This window comes from Sinohyriopsis cumingii, chromosome 1 (genome assembly GCF_028554795.1).
Source record: "Sinohyriopsis cumingii isolate HCF-2022 chromosome 1, ASM2855479v2, whole genome shotgun sequence".
Classification (NCBI taxonomy): domain Eukaryota; kingdom Metazoa; phylum Mollusca; class Bivalvia; order Unionida; family Unionidae; genus Sinohyriopsis; species Sinohyriopsis cumingii.
In genome coordinates this window covers 36,464,611-36,488,963 of record NC_142961.1, presented here as the reverse complement: position 1 = coordinate 36,488,963, position 24,353 = coordinate 36,464,611, and the positions used below count along the sequence as shown (strand labels likewise).

General features: G+C 34.9%; 1 protein-coding gene across 1 annotated transcript in view; it reads left to right on the top strand.

The window, feature by feature from the left end:
• Positions 1–2,201: 2,201 nt before the first annotated feature.
• The window catches only part of LOC149806706 (phospholipid phosphatase 1-like), a 29,042-nt gene continuing 6,890 nt past the window's right edge, over positions 2,202–24,353 (top strand). Inside the window, exons 1-2 of the mRNA XM_089956760.1 lie at positions 2,202–2,462; positions 23,388–23,539. Coding sequence (XP_089812886.1) covers positions 2,381–2,462; positions 23,388–23,539 — 234 coding nt within the window. The 5' untranslated portion in view covers positions 2,202–2,380. The remainder of the gene's footprint in view (positions 2,463–23,387; positions 23,540–24,353) is intronic.

Genomic DNA, 24,353 nt, shown 5'->3' with positions numbered 1-24,353 from the left:
TAATTGGGTAAGGACACCGTACTATGTAGAGTATGTACTTCATTTACAGTAATCTGTACGAGGGTCATGTAAATAAAAAGGCATGCAATTTATATCATCAGTAAAAGTAAACCTAAATCTGCAAGCAGATGTAAAATATCTCTTAAATCAATGTTGGCCAATATTAAGCTACACCACTCATCAATGGGTACTGCAAAAGACCTGCATGCACCCGTTGGAAAACTTAAAATTCAGTAGTTGTAAACATTTTGGATTGTTTGTATATCTCCGCTATGGGTTTTTGCTCCTCCAGACATAAAAGTGTTTAACAAAATCTTTCCCATTGGTCTGTGTGTGTGGACGCCATTGTTCTATTAATACTGAAAGTTGTTGTTGTTGTAGGGTTTAACGCCATTTTTCAGCACACGACAGGCTATACATAGCGGCCAGTGTTAATGGTGGAGGAAGAACCCGGGAAAACCCCGGAAAGAACCACCGACCCACGAAAAGCTACTGGCAAGCTTTCTCGCATACCCACATTGGCTGAATCCGAGACTCGAACCCACGCAGTATTTCTTTAATTATCATGATTTTTGCTGTCAACGATGTAATTGCTGTGTTGGCTACACATTTAGATGTCTTCATCGCAAGTTTCACTCATTGACGACTCAGATAACATCGACGACTTGTTCACCCACTGGCGACTCAGCTAACATAAACCACTGGTTCACTCACTCACGACTCAACTAACATCGACTTGAAGTTTTCTTGCACAATGACATTTCTAGCTTTTTGCCATAAGTTTGACCTAGTTGACATCGTTCTTGTTACAATATAATTCCTAACTCGATTAATTTACGAAGATTCTCCTGACTCGTATGTGAAAAATCAAACATCTTTTGAGCCTCTTTGAAAAATCTGTATGACACATTTAAGGAAAATAATGATTTAATTTTCTGTATGATGTTACAAACACGTCATAGTTTGGTCGATGTCATTTCCGATTTAGATATTAATGTATTCAAATTACTATGCAATCTGTGAACTTTAGAAGTGGTCGTTTTATTCATGACGCAAGCGTTGGTGCAAACCACGATTATGTACGTGAATTTGACCTGTGTCTGTACTTGTGGCGTTGATTTAGTTAGTCTCAATCTCAGACACGTGTAAGTGGTGTAATAATGGTGGTTCATTTGTTTACTGATCCAGGTTAAAATCTTCTACACAACATGAGTTTTCTCATGCATGGGCGCTTCGTGGCAAGCTTGTTTGGCGTGTTATCTCGGGGCTCGTGTGCACCAACGTGAGGTTTTAGAATAAGGCTCTAACACGGATACGTAGCGATAATGCAAACCCCTTATTATCATACTACTACTCTACTGTATGGGTGTCTGATTAATGTGGAAAATAAACACAAATTCGCTTCATTTAATTACAGTCACTGCTACCAATAAACCATGACAACACAATAAACGTGAACCAACAGCCTTCTCTACAAATTATAAAGCTAAAATATACATTTAGGATATTTTACTTAGCGATCTAGATAAGTATAAAGGAAAATACCAACGGTAATACGTTTGGAAAGCTACAATTATAACGGCTTTACACTTGTCATCAAATGAAGGCTGAGTTCTATTTTGTAAGAATTTATTCAGAAGAGGCATATTATATTTAATAACAGAATTTGTCGGTGCACTTTTTTAACAGTATTAGAACTTTTATATAAAAAACTGAGTTGTTACCTCTAAACATCTCCAACGTTGTATTATCATTTATTGATCAGGCCGAATGAATCACAGTAAGTCAATATCTTAGTTTGCATGTTCCTACTGAAAATAATTATCATGAGCAATTAATTAGTCATAATTGTTGTCATCGTCCTTGCCGTCATCATCATCATTTTATGAGTGTCCGAAACCATAACTTTCTTGCACATTGAGGGAGTTTGACAACTCTAAATTCGAATTAAAAGTTATGTTGCCAGTAGTATCAATGCCTCTCTCTGTCTCTCTCTCTCTCTCTCTCTCTCTCTCTCTCTCTCTCTCTCTTATACGGAGCAGAACGTAAAGAATGCATGACTAATCTCGAGCTGGATGATATACTGGGTTCTAATTGGTTTTGTTCAGATTGTACCGTTATAAAATACATATATACGGTATGCAAATCAGCAACGTCATCATTAATGTCTGTATAAATATAGTACTTGCACACCCCGCAAGTAGTCTCTAGATGTAAGTTGTGCCATTAATTTCTTTTAAGTGATTGTTGTGGAAGTACTAAATGTAGTATGCTTTATGTAAAAAATATATGTGTTCAAGAGAGCGGCTCGAAAAAAGTTAATTAATATTTAAAACTGCACTGTATAACCACGGGGACTAAAGAACTATACAAACGAAAAATGAAAGGCTGCATTAAAAAGGAGACAGTTCCCTCTTTCCTAACTGTTCAAGTAATCGGAGATGTAATCATTTGGTTAGCAAGTAAGTGGTGATATATATATATATATATATATATATATATATATATATATATATATATATATATATATGTATATATATATATATATATATATATATATATATATATATATATATATATGTTGTGTGTGTCTGTGTGCATCTGTGCATATGAGCACGGAAATATATATTTTATGTGAAAAATTATCTTGATATTATACACATATTACCCATAAGCATGCATATTAGATTCAATTATGGAACCTACGACTTTTAAAATGTTCATCCGATTATATATGTAAATTATTTATCTGAGTTACGTTGCTAGATTGTCTTCCAAAGCATACATATGCTGCTAGATTGTCTTCCAAAGCATATAAATGCGAGGCATACTCCAGTACTGTACCTGTTTATCGAATTTCATCATTAAGCTATTGTTTAACGACTAAAGCATAGGTCTTACGTAGGCATTACTTTCGTAGTAGTAATACCGCTTAAGACCGCTCTAATACCGCTTGCAAAGTACGCGACTATTTATTGTGCAATTGTGCAACATGCAGGAAACTTAGATGCGATTGAAGTGGAAAAAAGCGTACTAGATCTATAAATAATCACACACACACACACTCATATGTATATATATATATATATATATATATATATATATATATATATATATATATATATATATATATATATATATATATATATATATATATAGAGAGAGAGAGAGAGAGAGAGAGAGAGAGAGAGAGAGAGCGTAGATAATCATATAGGTCAGATGGTTATCAGTCGTCACCTAGATAAAATTAGTATCACACACACAAATAAAGGACACATACACTGCAAATAACCTTACTTTTACTAGTCATTTCCGTAATGTGACAAGTGGACTACAGTAAATGCCTATCGCCAGTTTTCTTGTTCTTACTTTAAAATTCCACTAGACAACTCAACGTGAGCAGAAAAATCGTATTTACCGTACCGTATCGCTTCCTTAGAAAGTCACAGGTTTACCACTGAGTTAGCGAGGCTCCTTCCACCGTTAGTAGGCTTCTATGGACGTGCAGGATCGCGTATCGTGTCTTCAGCTCTGGCGGTGTTACAAATGAAGTTCGTCTATCGGATAAGAAATTTATCATTTTTGCGGATTTAAGATTCAGGTAATCGTGGCGTGATTGCATTTCAGATCTGATGAAACTAATTAAATTTAACTTCTAACAGCTAACAACTTATTTAGTTGTCGATTAATTTACTTTATTAAAGAAAACTATTTGTAGTTTTTATTTTTAATAATTGTATACATCAGGCATGCACAACCTTTATCGGACAAGGGCCATATTGCATTTTCTAAGAGCACTCGAGGGCCTCAAACACTAATTTCTTTAATGTAATTTCTGTTCACGGGCCAGATTTCTATGTTGTTTTAATTTGCCTCAAGGGCCAGACAGAACACGTTCGCGGGCCGAATCTGGCCCGAGGGCCGGGGATTGTTCACCCCTGGTATACAGCAAATATTTTAATAGTCCTAACAAAATGCAATATAAAAGAAAAGAAATGTATTGTTGCTATTGACAGATAACAAACGTGCCATGAAAAGTGTACAGTTACTATATGATTCTTCTGAAAGATTACGAAAGATAGAAAGAATGTACTTTCACGCTGATTTTCTCAACTCTGAAATGTTTTCAGTGAAAAAGAAACCAGGTCCAGAATTTAAATTGCTTTTATCTAATGAATCCATTACACGTGCGTATTATTCAGGTTTCAAATCTTTTACAAAAAGATCGGCCATAAAAATAAAATCTGAAGTATTAGATGAGTCAGATTTGGATATGAATGGAAAATTTATTTTTGAGGGAAAAAATGTGTGTACTATTGGGTGGTGGTGGTTTTGTTAAGGGGTGGTGGTGTTTTTTATATTTTAAATTCAGCTTCATTCAATTTTTCTTTCTCGCCAAATGGAATTTTTTAAAATGGCGTCTTGTCTTAGTTGAACTTTATTTTGCATTTTATTAGCACAAATAAAACTAGAATTACACTTGTGGTAAGATTTTATTTTATTTTATTACTAATCATTTATATTCTTTAAACAAATAGAATATTATTATGGAAGTATCAATTAAATTATACACAGGTACACAAAACACAGCAGAATTGATAAGATATCTGTAACTAAAATATTTGATATACTGTAACAGCCACCAAGTCAAAGCATAAAATAGAAAGAACATTTGCTTATTTTGAATGAATAAGGGACATATTTCATCGAGTGAGGTGAGTGTGGGGAATACTCAGTAATATTAATGCTTGTATCTCTTATTATATTTTACAAGCACACGTGCAAACACATTCAAGCGCATCTAATATCTTTACTTTTTCCAAGACATTAATTAATTCGTGATGTTTATCCCATCTTAATATCACCAGTTTTATCTGACGTGTCATGCGCAGTGGTAATACACCGAGTCAACTTTCTATTTGTTCAAAACACAGGTATTGCATATATGTCGATATATGGTGTCTCAGTCAAAGAACCGAGAATCAGTCAGGTATTGATAACATAACGATGACTTCGCTAAATTTTAATTTACTTCCATATAAAGACTTGGCCATGCATCGGTGCCTATCATATACAAATTTAATGTAGGTTTTATGTGGGGAGTGGGGCATGATTGATTGATAATATGGCATCTTATGTAGTGATAGACGTCACGGATTTAGTCTTAAATCGATATATACATGTACAATACTAACTGTAATTCTTTTCTTTCTTTTTCTTTTTTTCTTTTTTCTTGTCAACGTCATTCTCGAGATAAACCAATCCGAGCATATATAATTACACTTGGACAGGTGATTAACTGGGTATTTATCGGTATAGCTCCTGTCACTGGAGAAGTTCATCTCAGTAAGGGTTATCGGTAATGCGAATAGGTTTAACGGGATGAGTGGTTGTTGTAGAGTCAAATGTCATGTACACTACTTAAAACGTGAGCAGTTATAAATTTTCAGCTTAAAAAAAAAGCAAAACATAATTTTCACAGGTTCTATCTGATTTGCGGAAAAGGTATTAATATGAGCTAAATAATAAAATTTGACATTGCATTGTAATAGATCACAGCATCAGTTAAATATCCCAAATAAACCTTATCTGCATGCATAAATGGAATAGAAATTGAATTTGCTTGAAAGTATTAAAACTATCGTAGCTGTGGTAGGCGTTTCCGCTAGTGTGTGAGAAGGCACTTCAACAGAACAAAAGTGTGGTTCAAATTATATTAAAAAAAAAAAAAGATTTTAACAAAATTAGAAACTGACCAGGTTAGATACATGTGCAGCTGCATAATTTACCAGATGATATGTCGTACACGTCAGTTGCATGTTGCAATTCTCACTAATTGTGAATGTTGAAACTAAGTATAACGCATCGAGCTTAGTGACTTTGAAAATGGCATGTATATATTCAAGTGGTTTTCTGCAGTGGATTCTAGGGAAAGAGTTGACGCTTAATTGTACAATTATTCATGTTCACATTAGTGATGATTATTGACATACTTCGGTATTTTTGATAAATAGTTACTTAGATTGGTTTGTTTAACCTGGGTAAACAAGCTTGAAACTTGTACAGTGTAGTTATTTGCAACGACATTGGATAATGGGGTGTTATGGTAGGGACCATACAATGATGGGGTTTAATTTGGTTGGTGATCTGCATAAAGAGGACATATTAGACCAAAGTCTTATCTTATTATTGTTATATTTTGCCTTGAAACCATTACAAATATACCAGAAAATTAGTCAGAGGTTTAATGTCCTGTCTTATTGATTAATAAAGTACAGAAAACAAAATTACCAGTTATTTTAGAATAGACAGACAAGCGTACAGCATGCACAGAAGAGCATAACAGCATAAATTATGAAAGTACATGCTTCTGGCCAATACAGACCTCTCCAAATTCTCAAGGAACTACTTTCAAAGTTGTTTAGGACAGACACAAATATATTTTATTTACTAACAGTAGGTGTATAAAACGTCTAATGTCCAATGTCTCCAATTTGTATGCAAAATTTACTTCTCCTGGCCACTAAATGGAATATTCATAAGTGTCAATTTTCATCTATTTCACTACATACAGGTTCCAAATTGTTGTACACTGCATCAAAGGTTGTGGATTAAAAGGTACGGATTTTTAGTTTATAAGTTATTATTTCAAGTACCCACTGCTACATGTGACAGTATACTTACTTTAAAGAAATGGACATTCTTATTACCATAATTTGTAGCTATTTTTTTCAAAATAAGAATACCAACCCCAAGTTCCCAACCCACCGGTAATGAATTGTGCATTACCAATAGCCCTTGGAAGCATTCCAATATTTATTGCCTTGATGTTCTGTTCAAATCAAATGTGTTGACGATTTTAATAATCGAAGTCAATGTATACCGAATGTTTCCTCTCACCAGAAAGACGTATTTAACCCACATGGTAAATCAAGAATACATCATATCTAGACGTATATCGAGATAAATAATGCATCACCATTGATTTCACGAACTTCTATCATTTGGAAAAGGTGTGCTTTTCAATTTCTTCTACCGTTTTAGTCCTGGAAGTAATGAAGTAGAAATTTGAGCGAAACTTTAAAATAACTACTGAATGTGAATAAACGCCTTGGTCTTTGTAGTTCATTTAAAAATTCACTGTATAAAAACCCAAACGAGATTGTAACTGCTCGATTCAACGAAATACATATCTGTAGCGATATTCAACTGAACAATATAGCATATAGACACACAATTGTTCCGATACGCGGGTTGGTCAATCGTCTCACGTGTTTACAGAACGTGCTTGATACGTAAGCACAATAATAGACACACAATTGTTCCTATACGCTGGTTGGTCAATCGTCTCACGTGTTTACAATCTCAGATTAAATTAAAGCTGATTCAAATCTGAGCAACCAGAAGTCTCAAGTCGAAGACAGGTTTGTAGGAATTTGTACAGTATCTTCATTTCAGACCACTCCGGTGGCCTAGTAGTTAGAGCGTCCGCCCCGGATGCGGGAGGTAGTGGGTCGATCCCCGGCCGAGTATACCAAAGACTTATAAAAATGGTACCAACAACTGCCTCGCTTGGCGCTCAGCATTAAGAGGGACTGGTCAGCTTGGTGTCAGGATAATCTTACTGGGTGGGATATCATGCTACATGTCTGCGACATGATGCCCCAGTGCTTGACATCCCTATAAACCTCCACACTGCAGACATCGTAGCGATACGTTAAAAATCCAAATCCCATACACACACATCTTCATTTCAGAAGGAACATCAGATGTAATTGGTGCATTGGTTATTTTGAGCCATAGTCAGACAAAATGTCTTTAGAGAGGCAAAAAGGCACGGTCTGCGTTAGACTATTCGCTGCCTCCAGGCAAAAAGGCACGGTCTGCGTTAGACTATTCGCTGCCTCCAGGCAAGGACTATGTAACGGTATCTCTTCCACTTTTTACGTCCGTTACGACGCGTAGGGGGCCCACAGGTCTGTTTACAATATCACCGTCGGCTTGAAATATTCGAATCTTTAAGCTTTAAGTTCTTCGTGCAAAATGTGTGATTTCCACCAAATCGGAACAAGAGCTATAAATATAATAGGTAAGCTACTTTTTTGTTGTGCAACATCATAATCATTCTGTCTTCAAATCATAAACAATTTTTCAGCTGTGCTGGATATTTCAATGACCATAGGGTTTGCCATTGGTTTGAAACACCTATAATATAAGACATACTAGAGTATCTTAACGTTTCTAAATCTTTCTCTAGCCTCTTCAGGTCTTCGTGACTTCAGTTTATGTTACTTCGATACACCGAAACGTCGTTATAGTGCGTTGTGTTGGCGATCATCCAAGTATGAAGTCCGCAAGGAAAGGTGCTGTTCAATTTTACAAATCAAATTCACCGAGATAGTCAGATGATAATAGTGTCATCAGTACATGGTTTCCTCGAGTAAAATAAACTAAAATAGAATCTCCCACATGGAATTTTAATAAAGGTTTTATAAAGAGAGTGGTTGCTTGAGACGAAAAAGAAAAAGTTCATCAATCATGACTAATAACATAGATAATGCATGGTTTCAGGCGTTTGACGGGTTCACTTGAGAAACGAGTTTTCATTTTAGAGCGGAAAATATTTCCAGTGTAGGAGGATTTGTCAGTACTTAGCAAACACTTCACCAAATCAACCATGTAACTATTCCATTATTTAAAACACTATTTGCCCACTAATGTTTATATCATAATGAAATTAATGCTATTTTTGTGGAACCCACCTTCCTATTCTGGCGTCCGTGTTCGTGTTCGTCAAATACTCTTTTAAACTCAGTGTTAAAATAATTGTATGTCGTCCGTTTTTCAAGTACAACTGGGCACAGACCCATGGCAATTGCCGTGTGGCTATATCTTGATTTGCACCATAGCAATTTCCCAAAAGTTCATGGGGCGGGTTCGACTTGCATGCCGTGACCAGCATTTTGAATTTACACGTATTTCTTTCGAGTTCGTTGAAAATATGGTGTTACAAAGTGTTTGTGTAGCACATGTGAAATACCTAAGTTTCAATCAAATCAAAGGCAAACACGTAACACCGCCTTAAACTGGCCAGAGAATGTGTGAATAGGAATCTTTGAATTCAGACGGGTGTGCAGATGTGTCGTTAACTTCCGGTTGACGTCCATGCCAAAGCTCACCTTTTCGATATCTTCTGCAAGTCTTACATTTTAGATAAGCCTAATCACACACACACACAAACACACGTGTGTACACACAAACACACGTGTGTACACACAAACACACGTGTGTACACACAAACACACGTGTGTGTGTATATGTTCAAAGTATCAGCAGCATGTCATTGCTACAAAAGAAATAAGTATGAAAAACGGGGAAATCGAAAGTATCATTTTCGTTGATTTAATTGTATTCGTATTATAATTATAATATTATTACATCGGAGCAGCAAGACCTCTGTATCGGTCGAGTAATGACATTTGTTGTTACCCCATCTAATGTCTTGTTAACCTTCAATATCATAAATACATCGTACGTAATAATTTATACAACATTTGTTGGGATTATTATATCAGGTTTTGTTACTGGGCGTATCCATTATGTTTCTAGTTGTCAATTACTGTACCTCCCATCTTGAAAGATTATCTTGAGATAGCCGTAATATTTGATTGGGAAATTACCAAAATGCCATAAATACGATACATAGATATATTTGCGACTAGATTTTTTGAACTTTAGTTTTAAAAGACGCGTCAAATAGTACTATTTTCAAGTCTTATGCACACTGAAAAATTACATACCGCTTAAATAACAACTCCTAAGTGTACATGGTAAATTCAGGCCGTCGAAACACACTCTCTCAACCCAAGTTTTTTTTTTAAATATCAAGTGTACATAGCAATAACGGATGTTAATTAACCCATAAAACAAGAATAAAGATATTTTCTCTACTTGTATTAATGGTCCCCCCTCAACCTCTTGTTGTGTTTCTTTAAGAGAGTGACATTCTATTGCTCATGACTTTTAAACACCTGCAAAGCAAACATTACTCTTGAAGTCTGACACCCCAAACATGAACTGTCATTTAAAGTGTGTCATTAACGTTCAGTTATTCTATTTTGAACATATATTTTATATTTATTGTACAGCCTGTTTTCGTCATGCACTCTAAATTTTGTATATCATTAGTCCATATACAATATTTTTTCTTTTAATATTTTGTACAATATCCATCATTTTTTAAAATTAAAATTGTGCATTCTTTTGAGTAACAGTAAATTAGAATCACTAGTTTATACCTATAATTATTTGTACCGCTTCAAACTCAAAGAACGAAATTACAGCCTTTCCGGTAAGCCTGCTTGAATCCATTAATGAAAAGTCAACCCAACCAAGCTATCTCTTTTGAATAATATTCCTTGACAGTCTGAAAGTAAGAGATCTTAATATGTAAAGAATATGCATTGCCAGAATATCTGTAATTGTAATATTTGAATAACGATTTCAATTAATCTATGAGCGACAGAATTAACTCAAATATTTTGATTCTTCACATAATATCCACCAGCTTATAGAGAATCTCACTATATTTCTTTACTAAATGAAGAGAATGGAAGTAATTTCACTCAGAGTTTGAGAAACACGCTTACTTCTTCCTTTTCATGATTATTTATCGTTACTTTTTTTTAAATTAGACGAATATGACGTGAAGTCGCAGTATACCCTAAAAGTTACATATCCCGTGGTTTTCATTACAGTGTGACCTAATATAAAAAGTGCCTACGCATGCGTAGTTTTGTCCAAACGGAACAGTTATGAACATTCACCCTGTTACACGTTTGTTTCTCCACAGAAATCATAATGTTCTTATGCATAAGATGAAATAAATAATTGTGTTGAGGCCTCGATTAAATTACACAGGCCACTGTTCTTAGCTTGTTGAACCAAAAGTATCACATTTTTACAGAAAATTCAATATTTTTGTTTGCAAACAGAAAGCCTTGTGCCAAAAGGTGCACGAAGCATAAAATGAAGTTTTTCTTCAAGGAAAACTCTGACAGTAATTTTGGAGTTCTTTCTTCAATGAAAATTCTGACAGAAATGGTGGTGCTCTATCTTCGTCAAAATATGTTGCTACCATATAAACGCATGTTTTTTTCTTTTTTTCTGTGTAAATATACTTTTGGTTTACGTAACTTGAAGGTTTACGCTTAAAATGGTAATCAACTGGACACAGGATCTCAACAAATCTTCTACTCCCGCGAGGTTTGATAGAGGGTGTCCCTTTCCTGTCTCGTCGTACCATACGTTGCCTTTCGTTTTCTTTTATTGAAATCCCCCTCCAAAAAGAAGAAAGAAAGAAGAACAAATTCCACCAACAACAAAGAATAAAAATATCACTTGTTTGAATGTTCTGAGTGTTCATTATCAAACAGTTTAGAAGAATGGAAATTAAAAACATTTTAGACATAGAAAGTGACGTCCCACCCAGTCACATTATCCTGACACCAGGCCGACCAGTCCTTACACTAGCCTCTTAATGCTGAGCGCAAAGCGATGCAGCTGTTAGTACCTTTTTTGTAAATCTTTGGTATGATTCGACCGGGGATCGAACCCACGACCTCCCGCATCCAAGACGGACGCTCTAACCACTAGGCTACCGGAGCGGTCTGAAATGAAGATACTGTACAAATTCCTACGCAAAAGTTGGACATTAAGCCATGATTTTACGTAACACATTAACATAAATAATGCCAACGTCCTATGTTCTACATTTATTAGTGTGAACAAAGCTAATTTATCTCTTATATAGCTTTAAAGTCTTGTCAACACTGGTACACGTTGAAAATTGGTGGAAATGACTATGTTGTCAGGCAGCGTATTCCGGTTGGATCTATGATGAGTGATTTTGGTTGACACCATATCGCGATATGATCTACATCAATAGACAATATGTGTCTAAGTGGCACGTGTTGTGTTGTGTTGTGTTGTGTGTGTGTGTGTGTGTGTGTGTGTGTGTGTGTAATTTGTATTTTTGACGTGTTTTAACAATTTTTCAGTCATATCGCCACGATGTCTGGAGTGTGACAGTTTATAGTGATGTCTAGTACTGGGGCATCATGCCGCAGACATGAAGCATCATGTCTCTCCCAGTCATATTATCCTGACACCAGGCCGACCAGTCCTAACATTGACATCATAATGCTGAGCGACTAGCGAGGCATCTGTTAGTACCATATTTATAAGTCTTTGGTATGACTCGGCCGGGGTTCGAACCCACGATCCCCCGCATCCGAAGCGAACGTTCAAACCAATTAGGCCACCGCTACGGTCGTCTAAGAAGGAAATAAAGGACATGGGGAGATTATGATTGTTGTCAGACTAGGAACTAGCTACCATGGGGAAGTTATCCATATATGATTTAGGATCTCTCAAGTTTGGTTAGACCTTTCTTACAATATGTTATTCTGTTTGTGACCCAGATTCGCAGGTCATACAAGATGAAATTCAGAAGAAGAAGAAAAAAGTTCCAAAAGCAGGCATCCAGTTTTGTTGCATCCATTTATGACCATACCCAAGGAAGTATTCCCTCAGTACTTTTGGAAACCATTGGCATTGAACCAACGTAGACTGATAAACAGATTAATATCTTTTGCCAAGGTTTTTTAATTAAAAAACAACCTGTTACGATTTGATCAATTCAAAAAGAACCAGTAGAAGTCAGAGTTGATAAATTAACCCGATACTCCATGCACGAACTAATAATTACAAATTTAGTTCCACCCAACTCCAAGAACAATCAGAGATTTGAATTCCTTACCACAAACATTAATCAATACGGCTGAATCATCAGTAAGCAAAATAAATACTGTTTCACAATTAATACGGTCGCATTTCTTCTAAAATAAGTCTTTAATAACGGGTGTCTGCGCGGTGAAGCAAATCAGCAAGACGTAGCACCAAACTAATTAATTGAAAGGGGCGATAACCAGTTATGATGTTCACTTGAGAGAGTGAAGTATGTAAGGTGAAGTTGTTTGTATTTGTTACATGCACAAACAATTCAGAGAATGTCGGCATACCTCTTTGCTACTTTTTATGTACTGTGTCTGACATTTCTTTGGATATTGTACTTGTACATGATCTAAACACACAATAGACCAAAATGGTTGCTTAAATCTGAATTAGTCAAACAGTAGACCAAAATGATTGCTAAAACCTGAATTAGTCAAAGTACGATACCTTTAGCAGTTTTTAGTCATATAGAAAAAGAAACAGCTAATTTTGCCAAAGTGGACTATGCCAACTTGTGGAAATATAACGATTGAATTACATAACACCTGCAAAGTATAAATGCTATCTGGTTTTCTTTTTACAATTTACCTCTGTAGTCCAGGAAGTGAAAATGACCAAGCGGAGATAGCAGTTTTTGAGAGGTGCATATCTGTAGTGAGCCCAAGCGGTCTACTCTAGAACCCAAATTACACCCATCAATCATACACTAAAATAAAGGGAATTAAAAGTTCTTTTAGCAACACCTAAGACATGCGAGGTAATTGTTAAATAGCCAATGTAACCAGTGAGAAAACCCGGAGAAAATTCTTTTTCATGAAAGATCTAATCCTATGCAAAATATGAAATGGTAGAGCGCCACTTTAAAAAAGACCAAGATCATTGATGAAAGCTACATCTATTTCAAGTGCGCGTGCGCTGCATTACACAAACCATACCAACTGGGGTTAAATCAGAATATCAATCAAGAGCGATGGACACACACGCACGCACACACACACACACACACACACACACACACAGAGTCGAGAATTCGAATCAGCTATATGAAATAATGAATAAGATAAAACTGAAGATAATACCGTATTCATTTCATTGACACTAAGGAATATACATTAACTTGGGAAAGTCAAGAGAGACACGTCAAATTTCCATTCTGTAAAGTACAATAAGATATCCGATATCGATAATTTCTAACGTAACTGCCAAATTAATTAAACATTTTGACATTGTTTTACTTCGAATTCGCCCAGTAAATATGAATGCCAAGTTATTATCGAATTAGTACCCAAGGCTAACTCGCAATCGTTTATGTATTTTCTTCTTTGAATCCGACAGAGAAGGACTTTTGTGGAGCTGCATCGATACAACAATACGCCTAGTTTGATTGCGAAACGATATAAGGAATCGCATCCCGATATCGTGATACGCACGATAGAAAATAAGATTAATAGTAACTATGAAAGTTTGCACCAAATAAATAACCAATATGATCGATGTACAAGAATAAATTTATTCAAAGTACAGAATGAATCGAAGCTAAGTATTGTATTGTTTGTAATATTTTGTCATATTACAGGTAGTTTTGACCGGATGATAAACCGTACGCTAAACAGTTACAGTGAGCTGTTATGGTTGTAACACATTCTGGTGACAAAATCAAGTACAACATAATGATACAGAAATTAGAGCACAATATTTTCGGGATACTTATCGTATCATAGCCTAAGTGTCGTTTTGTATTGATACATCACAAGTCATATTATTGATTGTTCAACTGGGTTTATTATCAGAGCTAATTCAGCTGCAGGGTGCATAATTAAAAATCATTTAAAAAACTGCAACGGAAAGAACCATTTGTTTTCTAGTATTTTTGATAATTAGAAAAACTTCACGTCCCTTATGTGGTATTGTGTTTAATATGTTTTTCCTTTTTAAGTAAAAACTACAACTGTTTCACCTTGCAATGCCTGAGTGCTTCTGCAAAAAGCTGGGCAGCGTCTGAGTCATCATGACTTCTACCAGTTGTCACACAGAAGACACTATTCAATTCAAGGGTCAAGTACTTGACCTCGTATTGTGAGTGTCTCCTGCTGATGATGAGAATGTATGAGTAATGAGTGACGTCATTTTGTGACGGTTTTCATTCACTTGTATTGTGAGTGTCTCCTGCTGATGATGAGAATGTATGAGTAATGAGTGACGTCATTTTGTGACGATTTTCATTCACTTGTATCTGCATACAAACTGAGTTTTGGTATATATCCTCACCCTTATTGTTGTTGCTATTGTTGTTGTTAACCTTGTTGTTGATGATGTTGTTGTTGTTGCTGCTGCTGCTGAAAGTTGGATGCAGAAGTATTGACTGTAAATACCGCCCGCAAGAACTTTTCTGTATTTTGTTGAAAATGTTTTCTTTTGCTGCTAAATAAGTGACTACCTGAAGTTTGTAGACAACGAATATCCCCAACGTCAAATACTCTGACCCAGTGTAAAGTTCTGAATTTTCAAGACAGTTTGGTGTTGTACAATACAGTAACACTAGTAGCTATGTGTATGTATGTATGTGTGTGTGTGTCTGTGTGTGTGTGTGTGCGCGCGTGCGTGCGCGCGCGCGCGTGGGTGTGTGCGTGCGTGTATATGTGTGTGATCTGTTTTTTCTCATTGTTGTATGTAGATTTATTTTCTTAATTCATCAAAGGCTTTTACACAAAGCCTGTGCATTCCTTGACTCAGTATATAAACCAAAATGCCCACTAAATACGTAGGATGTAAATCTTGTTCTCAAATGCGCTTTTGTTTATACCAGTATTGTTATACATCAATTATTTACTGGATATCTCGTGGGATCTCACACGTCTTGTTTACCTTGCAACACATAAGGAGATGACGATTTCTTGCATCTTGAAATCTGGCACAAATTTCTCTATCGAAAAAATATCCTGCTATCGTTTATTTTGAAAATGCACAGAAAATTATATCAACTTAACACAACAAATTATGAACGAATATGTGATGTGCTTACGACTGACGGCCAATCGGTGATTGAATTTTATCAACAGGTAGCAGCTGTGGTAGATCAGTGGTTAGTGCATATGCACTAAATAGCCGTATACTGTTGCTTTCCTGTACAGCGCCAAACAAAATCTGTATTTAAAAAAAAACTACATTAGGTAAGCCGTGCTCTTTTGTAAGTCGTTTTTAGATCGCAAATTTTAGTTAATTACTGCATTTTGAAATGAGTCGGTTTAGATTCTTTACATCTTTATTGGCAGCAAAATTTAATGACTCAACATTTTTGACATGCTGAAAAATTGGTTCACTATAGATATTTACGAGACAAGAGCGAACTTTCCACTAAAGTAAAAATGTTACCGCGTCTTTCTGAAACAATTATAATACACCTATGTAGCCGTTGAAATTTACCTGACCTTCTTGTACCCTGGAGACGGATAAAACGCGTTAAAGTGTATTCACACTATTCAGACATGGAAAGGCCTAGTGGTTAGAGCGTCCGGCTCGGATGCGGGAGGTCGCGGGTTTGAACCCCGGCCGAGTCATACTAATGACTTATAAAAATGGTACTTACAGCTACCTCGCTAGGCATTCAGCATTAAGATGTTAGTGTTAAGAATGGTCGGCCTGGTGTCATAATAATGTGGCTCGATGTGTCATCATGCTATATGTCTGCGACATGATGCCCCAGTGCTAGACATCACTATAAACTGCCACACTGCCGACATCGTAGTGATATGACTGAATTTTTTTAAAAAGCTACGTTAAAAATCGAAATTACACACACACACACACACAGATATATATATATATATATATATATATATATATATATATATATATATATATATATATATATATATATATATATATATATATATATATATATATATATATAATATAGTCACTAGATGGTACAGGCCTGCTCACCATATAATACAGACCTAGTCACATTGTTCACCTAGTCACTATAACATAGACCTAGTCACAATATCATACAACGCATGTGCATGGCGTTAAAGAACATATTTCAGTTGAAGACGTCGCCTGGATAGAAAAAAGGAGGAAAGAAGCACCCAAGGCTGCATGATGGTGTGTCGACGATGAAGCCTTGAAATTTCTTTACTTGTCTACGTTTTATTATAAATCACAATTAAAAATTAAAAGATATATTTTGTTTCTGTATATTCCTACATTAATAGCAGCTTTATTGCGGGACGGAATATACATTTTTCTATTATTTTGCTTCAGCCATTTTTCTGTTTTCTTTCGAAGTCCGATTCGTAGGTAAATTGCAAATGAACGTTTTTTTTTTAGTCCGACGAGATGATGTAATCGATGCAAATAGACATTCGTATCCGTCAAATGTAGTATGATATTTAAAATCTAAGATCGACGTACATACAACTTTTATATCATATCCCGTACGCATGGAATATAGTTGATTGCACTGAACTTATTTCAGCAGACTGTAAATGTCTGGTTAGCGTGATTTGAGCAAATAGATAATTCGTGTATTGCAAGACATCATGGTCGTTATACGATTCTACGTTCTCAAAAGATAATTTTCTTCGTAATAAAAGAAACGAGAAAACATATTTGCTAATATATTTTTATACGATTTGATCGAGAATGTCTATTATGATTTTGTATTTCATTTATTTTCGTTTCTCTTCAAACCGATATCTGAGACGATATCAAGGTCTACTTATAGAAATGTTTCGACAAAATATGCCCAAGTCACAATATGACAACGTTTTCAGAAACTTACGTTTGTGTAAAACTGTGTATAAAATTTATAAACGAACAATATACATCGAATTTAAGTTTTGGCTTATTCTTTCAGACACTTTACATCGCCTGAATTTTATTGGAATACCCTGTGATATGATAGTCGCTGGTGATTTAAGCAGCATTATATTAAAAAAAAACTCAAACACGACGTATGGAGTGGGTGAACTCAGAAAGCGCAGCAATCTTAGGCAACCGTATCATTATCTTATTGAGGAAAATAGGTGCAGACAATAGTTAGATTTCGGTCATACATTAATCTCATTGGGCAAAGAGTATTAATAGAAATCACGAATAGATAGAGGTTATTCACAATTTGGAAGACGTTAATCAGTTTCGAAATCTCAGTCGCGGGTTATATTAATCGTGGTCCCTGAAATGTGCTGAAGACACGAAGGGTAGCATGACGTAGCATGACGTTCAAAGCTACATTTTTTGTCCTGGAAGGAAAGTTTAATCTAAGCTTAATTAGAATCTATAGTACAGATGGATTAATAGAGTGAAAAGTCAATTTTGTTACCTGATTAAATTAATCTAACGTACAGATATCATAAATTATACTTCGAAATAATGCATACATATTACGACAACAATGCCATCCAATCAGCAAGTCGATTCTTAACAATCCCTGTCCTAATCGATCCCATTGAGAAACGGACAATGTTACGCTGACAAATTAGCATAACTATTTTTGTACAATCGATGTTTGTCTCCTTGAAAAATAAAATGCGGTGGTTGAAAAATTACTTGTAGGCATGTGAAAAACATTTTTACATGAAAAAGAGAGAAGAAATATTGAAGTTAAGAAGATTTAAAACTGTATGTGTTACATATTAAAAGCCGAATGGGTGACACAATGGGCTTCTAACAACCGCTGGATCGACCCAACATGTGAACAATTCGTACAGAAGATATGTAAAGTTGCGTTTCGCTCTGATATAACGGTACTTTTTTTTAATACTCGATATTGATTTTTAAATCGGCTTTAACTTATCTACAAAATTGTAGAAGCTATTCTCCATTTCCCTTTATTTTGTCAGTCTTGGAAACAAATTTTCATTATTAAAACTTTGTTAGAATATACAGATTATATATATCATTATTCAAGTAGAACTTAATTTTAATATGCAATTACTCTAACGTACAGTAATTACAGCCTATACAGTGTGAAATAAAACAAAGGATTGATTTATTACCGATTCTACCAATTTCAGCTTAAAAATCAGTTTAAATTCCAAATTGTTTAGCATTTTTGTCAAGTGTATAATCATACCTGTAGATTTTAACAATACCTGTATGATGTACCACTCAAACTTTCAAGTGAACTAATAAACATACACTAATGATCATGTATTAATTTTCGCCAATCATAAGATATAATGAAGATAGAATAACGAAAGGCGGCTCTAAGTTTAAAGATGCAGTTAACGGTACCACGATAATTAACATCTATCTTTGAGAACGACTCATTTGATTCCTTTCAGCATCAGGAACTACTGATTTTTGGAACAATGTTGCTGTCTATAGAAACGTAATGCTGGCTAATGTACTGACAGCGTATCGGTGAACCGTTTTGTACCTGACATCATAAATCAAGGCTCTAGCCATCCTCTCAGTTATTTGAGATATATTACCATACATCGCTTTTGCATCCTACCATTTTCAATTTGTTGTACCACAGGCAGACATTTCTTGAAACTGACATGTTGTCATTTACTCTATACTTGTAGCTGACATAAAAATACAGTATCCTTAAGGTTCCAGTTTGTGTTTGCTGACATCAATAGAGAACCATACGATCGAAAAACAGGATGGGATAAGATCACAGCATAGTGAATTTCATGTTTTTCTCATGATATGGTCAGTAGACGTAAGAGTTTTTTGGTAATTTACTCAATTTCTGCTCTCAAAGCACCAAACGTTATCGGCCATTAAAGACATGTTCAATAAATTTTCGTTACTTTCCTTCGATTTCTTGGAAACGTAGTCGGGATTTATTAATTCATTGTAAACTGGCTGAAAGTTCGCTCTACATACGTTATTCGCAATAATGTAGGTTCGTGTATTTCACAGTAAAATTCACTGTGTTGTATATCCGTGTATTGTATAGTGAAATTCACTATACTCATGGTTCGTGTATTGCATAGTCAAATTCACTTTGTTGTATGTTCGTGTACTGGATAGTCAAATTAACTATGCTGTAGGTGACGTTCTCTACTGTGAGCCTAACAGCTGGATGACGATTAAGACAAACACGAGGCAGCGTAAGTTTGCTTTATAGGAAACTAAAATAAATGAGATTCAACGTACTGTGGTACTTTTTTTAATATATAAATTGCCATGAGTACGACTACAAGTCAAACTGATTGGCCCTGCACGATGAATTTACACGTATGATGTCTATCTATTTGTTGCTTGTTTTTCGTCTACCTGGCGATTAAACAGTCTATATTGCCTCAAAATAGCTAACTGATTTTTTTATAGTTATCAAGTTTCCTAAACATAAATTTATGAATTAGACATTACTGAATCGTACGCAGTCTAATCTTTTAGAACACGTGCTGGAACAAATCTTATCAACATGGGAAGTATATATCATTATTTGTTTAATGGTTAATTATGTGACACAAAATGAAGTTATTATCACCACTGACAGAATAACTCAAATATGTTTTATCTACCAGCCTCTTTTTAAATATACAATCAAAATCTAGCGTTAAAACTATAAGCATTATAAAAGTATCATATCACCTACATCCTATTAAAAGTGTACCAACTATATCAACCAAAGAATATCGTTTGTTTTTATTCATGATAAACACGCAATAAACGTATTACACACAAATATCCTTTTGGAAATATGAGCTCACCGACCTATTGTTCGTGTATTTTTGGGTGTAAAATGTTTTTAATAAATCAGTATGTAAGCATTAAATATTTAATTCCGTAAGTTTTAAGTAAACAAAAAATTGATAATAGAAATCATATAGTTATATGTAAAGTATATTTGTGTAAATACCACACAATACACATAACCTTTGAGAAAATGTAATTTTTCCTCATAGTAAATTTAAATGTTCAGCTTTTGAATATGTTTCATCTGCCCAATGATAATGAAAATATTACGATTACCAAATGTGTAAAAATGTAAATCGATTTATATATACAGTCATCGCAAAATTGACTTTTTGGGGAAACGGTGGGGAAACGTCGTATTTATATCTGAAATAATAATAGGGAAGGCGCCTAGCACTTGTGTTCTCCAATAAGATTCATAATTTGAGTGTCCTTTTTTTTCCAGAAGCGTAAACACCTGGCTAATTAAGTCTATATGATAGACATAGATCTCAGAAAGAGCACTTGTCAGATTTATGACGCTAATTACAGCAAGTAAATAATGGGTGTCCTTAAAACTCAACGCAATTTTTTAAAAAGAGCTCCCATCCTAGAATATACAACAACTGTTTTGCATCTACTGATGTACAGCGATTATATTATGTTTTTGGCACCTGCATTTCTGTCAAAGGGGAACAAATAGGAACATTCCTTACTCAAAGGATTTCTGTTTATTAAAGACAATTTAACAAAAATATCAAGTGTCATGAGCATCATATTTTATTGAATTAAAAGAGGAAACTGACTTCGCCAAAAATATTTATATTTCGTCACTGTGGAACACTAACACTAAATAATGTATCTAGTTGATCGCTTGTACTCTCGCGAAACTACAGCGTTAACTAAATTCTCGACATTCAAATTGTATAACTTTGTGAGCGCTAATTTAGAAATGATTGGTTTATCCGTGACAAAAAAAAATTGTTTTTATTCTGAATGTCTCTCTTCCCGTATGCAACATTAGAAAAAACTAGTCAAGTCATACACACGTTATCGGAGCGCTTCATTCTCCGTATAATTTAAACAATGGGACCGTAAATCGAAATATGCGAGGCCATAATTTAAGTAGATAACATGGTGAATTAAATGCAAGACATTTTAATTTAAACACAGCTGACTATATCAGTTTCAGTAAAGAATTAAACCACTTTTATTCTGATTTGCACGTATCACGAAGTACCTGTTTGTTTTGGTGCGTGAGAAACATGGCAACTGAACGAAAAGCAACCATGCTTTGTAATAGCAAATGGAGACTTAATTAGCCCTACCCATACATTCACTACTAGCATCTTGTTGTAACATTCTGATGTAAGATAAGCTTAATTGTTTGATTATCAAATAATAACGATTGTCGCCAGTGAGAGGCATCCCCACCTTCTGACTACTATTAGAACTTCATGTCTGAGATGGTTATCACAAGGGTTGTCGTAAGGATGATTTGTTATTTTAATGAAGTGATCCACTCTCCATCGCCGTCATTATCTAGCTCAAATTGTTGAAGTAGTAAAATACACACTTTTATCGAATTTCCAAAACTGGCTCAATGTATTTTGATTAAAATGTTGATAATATGTTCTAATATTGAATCTGAGAACCCGTTACAGTGGACCCACTTATGATAGTCATATACTATTGTAAAAAGAACAAAGACCATTTTCACAATTATCTTTTGCGATATAAAGATCACAGCTTTAGAAGTTTCCGCCTATAAAGAAAATCTCAAAGGTTTTTTGTCGTGTTGATACATTTAAGCGTCATTGCCACTTTCTCGATGACTTTTGTAAAAGAAACCAACGAGGCGAAATGTAAACTACGCAAAATTAAATTATTTTACAGTAAACACACACACACACACACACACACGTATATAATCATCATAATCATTTTTGTCATCTTAGTCATCATCGTCATCATCATCAAAATTATTTTAAATTTGCCCTAAAAATAGAAATAAGCTACTAATTAATTTTAAGTTTTCTACACTCCTTTCCAATTTTACTTGAATTAAAATGTTTAGCATAAACATGATGAAATGATTGTCGAAGACAAGTTTTCCAATAAACATGATGAAATGATTGTCGAAGACAAGTTTTCCAATAAACATGATAAAATGATTGTCGAAGACAAGTTTTCTATTCAGATTATTCACATTTTTATTTTTAAATGTAATTATTTTATCATAATTCATCACAGCTGTTGTTATTAGGATATTCTGGACTTCATAAAATAAATGGATGCTACATATACAGATTTTGTTGATTTTGTCTCCTAAATTTATAAATATACAGAAGTCAAGAGTTTAGAAAATCTTTCAGATGTGGTTAATATTGTATGTATGCCCAATGGCTAATTGTGTTGATGAAATATTAATAAAATAAACTTTATATTTTATCAAATGTATAACGAAAATAAATAACGACGTTGTGAACAGTGTGGCTATTCTATTCAAAATTGACATTAGATATACTTTGAAGCAGGTTTTAAGCTGTTGCTGTGTGTGTATGAGTGTGTGTGTGTGTGTGTGTGTGTGTGTGTGAGAGAGAGAGAGAGAGAGAGAGAGAGAGAGAGAGAGAGAGAGAGAGAGAGAGAAAGACAGTTGGATTTTTAAAGTAGCTTTAACCATTTTTCAGTCATATCGCGACGATATTTGCAGTGTGGCAGTTTATAGTAATGTCTAGCAACGGGGCAACAGGTCGCCGACATGTAGAATGATGTCTCACCCAGTCTCATTATCCTAACACTAGGCCGACCAGTCCTAACACTAACCTCTCAATGCTGTGCGCCATGTGAGGTAGCTGAACCTTCGACCTTCCACATCTGTAGCGGATGCTCTAACCACTTAGGCCACCGTAGCGACCTTATTATTATTATTATTATTATTATTGTTATTTCAGTTGGGTTACCTGCTCTCGTCCTCTATATAATGGGATCGCCATACAAAACGGGTTTCTTTTGTAACGATACCAGTCTAAAATATCCGTACAAGCGAAACACAATCTCCGACGCTATGCTATCCGGCGTGGCATTTGGACTCACGATAATGACGGTACCACTTTAATTCTTCCTTTCTCCGAGTTTGTTGAACAATATTCGTGCTTCATTTTGGTCTCTAGGTTGATTACAAGATATTGGAGTCTGTAAATCAGATATTTATTTAACATAGCATGATAAATAAAAACTCTAAAGTTATTAAACTGGTTTCATGATTTCTTTTTCAAAATTATATGAAACTATATGTTCGATTCGGTGTTATTGCATGACGGGATATTTTTTAAAATCTGTTTTAACATAGCTATTGTTTTGACTTGAAGTTATCAATGAATGCATCTCTTGTAACGTTTTCATTTAGATTTTGTGGTCAAGACGTCTTAGTATATTGGCGTAATATTTATACCCCGTTAACGAAAGTTGTAGGGTATATATTTCACAAGTATCCGTCCGTCCGTCCGTCTGTCCGGAGGGTCGGGTGCTCGTGTGGGCTTCAGTTTTAGTTTTAGGATGATAACTGAAGTTCTATTGAACAGCAGCAAACGCTACTTGAGAAACTGGACTCAGAACAAGAAATATTATTCTCGATTTTAAAATCAGTAGCTTCAAGGTGAAGGTAATTCCGGACCAGAACGTCAGTTCTGTTTAACGACTTCATTGAAATGCGGCACATGTATTATAATCCTGTTATCACAAAAAGAGCCATTTCGATTTGGGAATCTTTACTTGAAGTTCAATGTGAACTTTCGTAAATGTACATCTCGCCCTTGCATTGCATTTCTAGGAAACAATTGAACTTCTTTCTGAACTATTTCAAAGAAACGGGGTAAATACGTTTTCGATTAGCTGAAAAAAAAACCTTTATTACTGAA